This window comes from Silene latifolia, chromosome 2 (genome assembly GCF_048544455.1).
Source record: "Silene latifolia isolate original U9 population chromosome 2, ASM4854445v1, whole genome shotgun sequence".
In the NCBI taxonomy this organism is placed as follows: Eukaryota; Viridiplantae; Streptophyta; class Magnoliopsida; order Caryophyllales; family Caryophyllaceae; genus Silene; species Silene latifolia.
The window spans coordinates 162186156-162194858 of NC_133527.1; the positions used below are offsets into that span (position 1 = coordinate 162186156).

General features: G+C 39.8%; 1 protein-coding gene across 1 annotated transcript; it reads left to right on the forward strand.

Moving 5' to 3' along the window:
* Positions 1-3156: 3156 nt before the first annotated feature.
* LOC141643218 (GDSL esterase/lipase 7-like) lies at positions 3157-5264 on the forward strand. The gene is made up of 5 exons (XM_074452266.1): positions 3157-3616; positions 3764-3891; positions 4087-4335; positions 4531-4780; positions 4895-5264. The coding sequence occupies exons 1-5, from the start codon at positions 3355-3357 to the stop codon at positions 5113-5115; spliced, it is 1110 nt and encodes a 369-aa protein (XP_074308367.1). The 5' UTR covers positions 3157-3354; the 3' UTR covers positions 5116-5264.
* The last annotated feature ends 3439 nt before the right edge of the window (positions 5265-8703 follow it).

The window sequence follows — 8703 nt, forward strand, 5'->3', positions numbered from 1 at the left end:
ACATGACCCACCTGCCGGCACCATTGGCAGCGGCCTTTGAAGGGCCTGGGATTCGGGTTGGCGGAGGATTGTCCAGCCGAGGGGTTGTAGGTCGAAGTGGGGTTGAAATTGTTGCAGTTTTGGCCACGATATTGGTTGTTGTGACGGTAGTTAAGGTTGTCAGTGGGTTGGAAGGGGTCATTGGTCGGGTTTTGCTTGAGCAAGAGCTCGTGTTGAAGCAACTTCTCGTGAAGAGCTTCAAACGAGATTGGTGTATCTCGTGCTCAGACGGCATCTATGACAGGTTTGAAGAGGTTGTAATCGAGGCCTTTCAGGACCTTGAAAACAACATCCTCGGGGTCTAGGACTTTGCCCATTAGAGCTAATTGGTCGATACACGCTTTGATAGCGTGCATATATTCGGTTATGGACTGGTCTGCGGTTTTAAGGATGGAATCGAGACGATCCTTTAATTGTAGGATATGGGTGCGTGAGGGGTTTACATATGTGTGAGCAAGAATGTCCCACGCCTCTTTCGAGGTGGTTGCGCGGACAATCATGGCTTGGATGGTGGCGGACAGAGTGCCCATTAAGGCACCGAGGATTAAGCCGTCTTGTTTGAGCCACGTATAATACGCGGGGTTTGGCTTCTCTTATTTGTCATCAGAGGTAATGGTGGGTGATGGTTGTGGGTGGCTGCCGTCAATAAAGCCGAGGAGACTCAATCCAAAGAGGATATGAGTCAGTTGAAATCGCCATGATGTGTAATTGGTCGAGTTGAGTTTTACACAATGGTTAAGGTTGAGCGATGTGAGGGGAGTGGTGTTGTCGTGGGGGTTGGGTACGGTATTCTCGGTGGTTTGATTCATGATTGCAGGTGTTTGAAGGTGGCACGTCGTGCGCAGAGGTTGAAGGAGGGTGTTTTGTTAGATCGTTTAAGGCCTTTGGATACCATATAAAAAGGGTTAAATGTATGTTTTTCAATATATAAAAGTGAGGTAATTACAAGGTATATATACATGTTTGGGGAGGATCAATTATGGCTGAAATGGAGCCTTTGAAATATTATGTTCCTAAAATACAATATGAACATATCACTTAATTGAAGAGTTGATTGATGTGTATCACTTGATTGATCTTTTGATATATCTTGTTGATTTGTTTCTTGCTTTGTAGGTATAGAGGATATATGGTTAATATTTTCAACAATATACAAAGACTGTGATCGTTAAACCATCGCAAATCCAAACTCTCTTGTCCATGAATCACAGAATCCAAGCAGACAATGTCCGGCTTGAACCCGCATATAATTTTTTCTATACATAGTAAGCTGGCTCATACCAGTGACAGTCAGTTGTAAGTCTGAATTTTCAGGCTGTAAGAAAAGCTTTGGCCTACCAAACGTTATCAGGTCTGATTTCTTGGATTGGCCACTGATGTGTGACACTATCTTCACCATAAATCCAAGCTTCTGAATACTATTTGGCCCTCATCAAGCATTGATAGACTTGTGCTGTTAGCTGTGTAATTTATAGATTTAAACAACCCGTAGAAATTCTCCTGTTTTAGTATTGCCTATATATTGAAGCATAAATGCATTGAGTAGGACATTTACCTTGATGAGTCTTTAAGTAGGTCAAACTACTTAGAAAAGTATCATCTTTAAGGTTAAACTTAAATTAATAGGGATTAATATTTTATAATATGATGTTTACATAGTTATATTTAGTGGAGTATCAAAAAATCTTTCCTATGTATGTAAGCAGATAAAACGATGGTCAAAATGTGGGCTACAAGTACAAGATGTGTGAAGTGAAAAGTAAATGAGAGTAACATTGTGGGTTGGAGGGAGTATTATCCTACTAACGAAGACGGGGAATACCGGCAATCCGGCATGCATCAATAATACAGTGTTATCTATCTATATGGTCTAGATTTCTTTGTACATAGGATCTAAGGAACCTAATTTCAACGGACGGAGAGGAGGATGGTGTAGTCTAACCGAGACGCTTAGATTACATACCATGGATAGAAACCCTCAGAAATGAAGAGAATCCTAACTCTGGGGGTTAATATGAACCAAACAAGGAAAAAAGAAGTAGGTTCAAGTAAGTGTAAAATGTTAGCTAAAAAGGGATTAGCAATGAGTGAGTAAAAGAGGAATGGAGATGTGGAAATGTGGATAGACTTTGAATGGTACTAGTAGTCAGTCAGTCAGTCGTACGCAATAATCAGCAATAATAACGCTGTTGAGAGCATTAGCTGTGCTTGCAGACCTTTGTCCTTAGGGTGTCAGGACTACTGCCAAATTGGTTGGCTGCTGCTTCACCATATTCAATGTCATCTCTCAATACACTCTTGGACTCATTTCTTGCATACCTACCCAATTTTACATTTGACTCATTTGACTTTCATGGTTAAGTGTTGCTGATTTAGTGATGCTTATATATAGCAACCGTAATTTGAAGAGGTATCATGTTTTAAAACCCTAATCTCGGTCATCTTGCTGCAGCCACATCAATATCAGCCCAAAATACACACCTGGTAGCCTTCAAACTTGAGGTACAAGATGACACAGTAATACTAGTGGTTTTTTACTGTCCCATTCATTTGTTAATAAGGTTATTTTAATAAAAGGTAGACAAATGTGATTGAGACGTCGGTAGGGAGTCAAAATTTACCAACCCTTGGAACATCCAAAAATGTTGGAACCAACAAAGACTGAGAGACCTGTGGAAACTGGAAAATAAACTATGCGTATATAGAGAGTCTCGCATTCAGTCTACATCATGCAAAACATGCCTAGCGATAATTTTAAACTATTGGGTTGGACGAAAAAATACAATATAAGTAAACTATATGTGGAGATTGAGGAAGTACTTGGTAGTTTCTAGTATTTACTAACATCAGGTACATAGCAAGACTAAAGAGGCCCAGCAGCAGAATACAATCCACAAATAGACATATAGATAGATATGTGCATTTACTCTGGCTTTACCCCTTCTCTGCAACCTCTATCTCATACCATGACCCATATCATGACTGCATTACATGCTCTACTTATACTCCCTTCTGTTTAGGGTACAACTCTACAACTACTAAGCCTTGGTCCCTAAATAACTTAAAATCGACTACCATGCATGAATCATCCTTTAAAACCGTAAGAAAATTTGGGTATAATCTTTTGTTGTGCAGTTAAAAACTCGAGTACAGTACACTGACAGGTTGCCAGTAAATGGAAAATACACCCTAGTAACTGTGAGCATTTAAACACAACTATATAGAGCAGCTTTAGCAAGCTTAGTCCATTGTGATAGCTGAAAATAACCTAGGAAGGTTCAGAAAGAGAGAATTCACAAAAAAAAAAAAAAAAAAATGGAGAAAAGGAGAACCATATTTACGACCATATTTTTAGGGATGTTCTTACCCGACCTTTTTGTCGTCTCCAATGCTCTGGATGGCGCTGCCACTTATCCGCTTGCCCCAGCCATGTTTATATTCGGCGACTCCCTGATAGACAATGGGAACAACAATTACATGATCACCTCGGCCAAGGCAAACTACTTTCCTTATGGAATAGATGCCGGAGGGCCCTCAGGAAGGTTCAGCAATGGACTTACTGTCGTTGATTATGGAGGTAATTTGTTCAATAAAAGTTCTTACATAAGACCCGTCTTCGGATAATATTTTTTGTGAGACTGACCCATGTTCTGTAGTTCAAACTATCCATATACTTCTAATTTGTTCTGACTTGATTCCCTTTCTGGTTTATATAACACCAAAGCTCGGTATCTTGGATTGCCGTTCATACCACCGTTCTTCTCTATAACGTCTTTTGGGAGACACATTCTGAGGGGAATCAACTATGCGTCAGCAGCAGCTGGAATTCTGGATGAAACTGGAAGACATTATGTAAGCATTCTTACTCAGTAGGAAAAAAAGCAAGAACTTTCTCAATTTTACGGAGAAATGTGTTTGTAAATGAACAATATGAGACGGCCTCACATGTGACACCACAATAAGGAATAATAATCAAGTATTTAGGTTGGTCTAACATGTGAGACGGTCTCAGACAACACTGCTAATCTGACAACAAAATTTTGTTAGGGACAACGAACAAGCTTAAACGGGCAGATATTACAGTTTGAGACAACAGCTAGACTGAAACTACCAGAATTGTTCCGAGATCAGGGTGAACTATCCCAGTACCTCGCAAAGTCAGTGTATTTAATCAACATTGGAGGCAACGATTACCTAAACAACTATCTCATGCCTGACCGATATGAAAGCAGTCGTACATACAGCCCAGAAGCCTTCGCTGATCTCCTCATGAACACACTTACAACCCAGATCTCGGTATACTCACTAATTCTTATTGTTTTCAGCTGTACATCTTAAACACATACGAAAATATAGCCTACTTAATTAGTAGTTCAGATAATTGAACTTAAGTAAATTTTGGCATCGTTTCACAGGAAATTTTACATGCATTACTAAATACTACGAATTAGTCCGTAATTACCTATTTTCACTGTGTTTTTTTCTGTGTAGAATTTACACAACCTAGGTGCAAGGAAATTTGTACTGGTTGCCTCAGGTCCCTTGGGTTGCATACCTGCATTTTTATCCAAGTCAAATGATAACAGATGTGTAGAAAGGGTTAATGACTTAGTCTCTATGTTCAATAGTCGACTAATTTACCTGACGGGTACACTTAACAGCACCCTTCCAGATTCTATCTTTGTTTACCAGGATATTTACACTCTATTCTACGACATGATCCACAATCCTTCCGAATATGGTGAGCAACGACATTTACGACCATCTAATATGGCATACAATCCACAAGACTTTCTATTTTTAAATTAAGTCTTGCTAATGAAGTCAGTATTACGATTGGTGATGTGTATTGCAGGGTTTTATGACGCAACTACAGCTTGTTGTGGAAATGGGAAAGATGGAGGCCAAGTTACGTGTCTTCCTTATCAGCAACCATGTAAAGACAGAGATCAGTATGTCTTCTGGGATTCCTTCCACCCAACACAAGCGGCAAATGCCATCATAGCGCAGAGAGGGTACAGCCTGTATGCTACAGACTGTACTCCCATCAGCGTCTACCAGCTGGCCCAACTATAAGGTCTTGTATGTTGAAACCAAGATATTGATTCCATACAATATCATAGTTTGATGACTGTATTCTATTTAGCAGATTTAAGCATGAAAACCATAGTTATGACCATGGAATGTAGAGATTAAAGCTCGAATTATGTTACTCAATTTTTTCATATTACCTTGCCTACTCGTGTCTACATTCGACACTTGGACATGGGTTGTGACATTTGGGACACTTCATGTTACACCAGAAACATGTGGACTTTTCTTAAAATAGCCGAGTCCATTACTTAAGGCACTTCATTTTACTCCCGAAACATGAGGACTTTTCATAAATATAAATATAGCTGAGTCCGACACTTGGAAATGAACCCTTGCTGAATACTTGAACATTGCAATTTCGGTTTCAGCAGTACAGTACAGTACAGTATATTATACAGGAATCGTAAAAGAATAAACTTCTCAGTCCTGCTACAAAAAAGGTACAGAAACAGAAATTAACAGCACAAGAACACTCAGATTAAGAATTGATTGCGTATATATACTGTACTGGTGCAGTGAAGAGGATGGAGCGATTATAGAAGCTCATGCACCAAAAAAAACATATTAGCGTGCGTAAGAGAACTGACAGCGTGTGAAGCATCATTTTCTTGATTAGGAAACAACGAATTAGTAGTAGTCCAATAGCCGAAACTTGTATATCTCGACAAGCTATTCTAAACCTTTGACGTATTTTCAAAAACAGGAGGATATGTTAGATCTGAGAAGAAGGATATGTTAAAATCAAAAGAAGGATATGCTTTCATCTCCTGTGATTTTATGTCGTATTTATGATTAGGTGCAGTGTAATCTATGGGGTCTTGACAGAAATGAAGAATTCTGACAAGAATTCAAATGACACTTCTTCAGAATGCAATGAACTTTATAAATTTGATAAAAATAGCAAATAATCTCGAAAATTCATGAAATTTGGTGACAAATTAGTTCAATGTCTAAACTAATTCTGTGCAAATTTTCAGGACTATCCAAGCATTCTAAGTATTTTAAATAAATTAAAAATCAGACTGAAACTGATGGAATTTCAGACAGTTTTCTCAGCAGAGTTGTGTGACTGTTTTTGTTTGATTTTTGTAAATAAAAAATGGATATAATTAACAAACTAATTTCTAAGCAAGCACAGAAAATCAATTTGATAATTTGGGGGTTTAAATTAGACCAACTCAAGCAAGCACATAGTTAAATCTAATTTAAACAAACAACAAAACTTAAAACAGCCTAAGCAAGCACAAGACTGTTTGGGACTTACCACCAGGTACTTAATCAACTCCTAAGCAAGCACAAGGATCACCAAGCCTGGCTTACAACTAAGCGATTTGCCCAAGTTGAAAAGATTTAAGTTTTGAGAGAAAACTCAATTTTTCATTCAACATAATCTAACTGTTACAATTTCTGGTTGCTTAGTTTATATAGACCAAGGCTTCTAATTTGGGTCGTTTAAAGTAACATCTAAGGCCACAAATGGCTCACAAAAGAGTACAAGAAAACAGCTATTTTATCTTACACGAACTGAGCACAAAAAACTAGAAAACAATAAAGCATAAAGTATAAAGTAATAAAGCTGAAATCATATTTGTTTGCTTGCACAAGGTCAAATAAAATGTGTAAGGCCTTGGAGAATGGTCCTTGGCAGCTCAAGGGCTCTAAGAAGAGCTTATAATAAGTGAGGACTTGTCGTGGCTTGGGGCAGGTGCTGTAACACCCTCATCTACCAAGGAGCCTTAACAAGATCTTCTCTAGTAGATAAAGGCGTTACCATCTCGGTTGCCCGAGGTCAGCAATAATCAAATGTCGATAAAAGAATAGTTATTTAGATTACAAGTGATTTAACCAAACAACTGATACAAAAGATACAACTCAAGACTATTATCAGCTATGTGAAACTATCTCTGCCATGACTCGTGATAGACTCGTCCCTCCAACCACCCAGCTAAGATCCATACATCAACTTGCTAAGACTGACTGCTCACCATAGTGGATCACGGTAGACATACAACAAAGAGACAACACAACAAACCACACAAGGTCAGTAACTGAGGTAACAATACAAAAGCAGACACAACACAGTTACAACATTACACACACACCACTTCCTCCAACCGACCACACATCTCTGACTGCCCGAAGGTCCAGTCCTGCCAGTGGGGGACCGCAGCCGTTCCCACCTAAGCCCCGCTCATCTTATCCGAGCGATAAACCCATGTTCCTTAATGTGCACATTCCTCCTGTGGCGGGTTCCACAGAAGGCGAATCAAGGGCGTGAAGCCACTCCCGCAAGTGACTCCACTCAGCCGAGGACGCACCTCGGGGACCACAGACAACAATCACCACCAATTATACAAACAATAATCACCAACTACTATTTCAACACAACGTTAATCAACTACCATATCCGATAACAACAATGACACTAATCCAATTATACATCAACAACAGACCCTCTAAACAATCAACAGTACTGAGTAGGCGAACCTACCTTTAGCAAACCGTAGCGATTCCTCGTCCAACCACAAGATAACAATCAACCATCAACACCACCTATAGCAACCATTATAACCATCTATTACTACTACCATAGCCATAACCGAAATCAAAGGATGACGATGATGATGACGACAACATACCTATACAAAGCAATCCGGCGTCAAGACCGATACCCGGCTCAAGCATCCCATCCCTATGGTGTAACCACTCTCAAAGGCCTCAAGGAGAGGAACTATGGTGAAGGAGAATTGAAGTGACGGCATTTAGGTTTTGGAAGAAAGGAGAAAATGATTTGGGTTTCACGTGTAATACCTGTCCTTTTAGGGACCCATTGCCTGACGTTGACCGACCTTAGATGCATTTCTTGACCTTCGGAAACCTTACGAGCAATGTCTGGTGATGGTGTGAGCTCTAGTTAGTGTGTCACTCGATCTAGCGGAGGTTACTCGATCGAGTAGCTTTGGGGCTCGATCGAGTAGCGGTCACTCGATCGAGTAAGTCGGTTACTCGATCGAGTAGCGTGTTTACAGCGAGGAATTATAAATCGTGTTTTGTGAAACCTCAAATCATTTCCGTACCTCTTTTCCTAAACCTAGATGCCGTCTCTCCTTCTCCCTTTCACCATAATTCCTTCCTTTGAGGTCCTTGAGGATGCTTATGTCATGGGGATGGGTTGCTTGAGTCGGGTAGCGGTCTTGACGCCGGTTTGCTATGCGTAGGTATGTCATCATCATCATCATCATTGTCGTTGATTGTTTTTAGTTAGGGTTGTAGTAATAGTGATATATGATTGTACTGTTTGTATAGGTGTATTGCTTGGTTGATGGGTATCATGTGATCGGACGTGGAGTCGCTGCAGTTGGTTAAAGATAGGTTCACCTACTCAATACTGTTGATTGTCTAGTGTGTCTGTGAATGTGATTTGGTTGGTTAGTGTCGGTATGGTGAGTTGGTTGAGGTAATTGGTTGTCGTTGTTGTTGAGTAATTATCGTATTGGATTCTGATTGGTGATTATTGGTAGAGTATTGTGATTATCGTATATCTGTCTGTGATCTACGAGGTGCGTCCCT

Coding starts and splice junctions, on each gene's coding strand:
- LOC141643218 (XM_074452266.1), top strand. CDS start 3,355: ATGGAGAAAAGGAGAACCATATTTACGACCATATTTTTAGGGATGTTC. Junction 3,892..4,086: donor ATGAAACTGGAAGACATTAT/GTAAGCATTCTT, acceptor AAATTTTGTTAG/GGACAACGAACAAGCTTAAA. Junction 4,336..4,530: donor CACTTACAACCCAGATCTCG/GTATACTCACTA, acceptor TTTTCTGTGTAG/AATTTACACAACCTAGGTGC.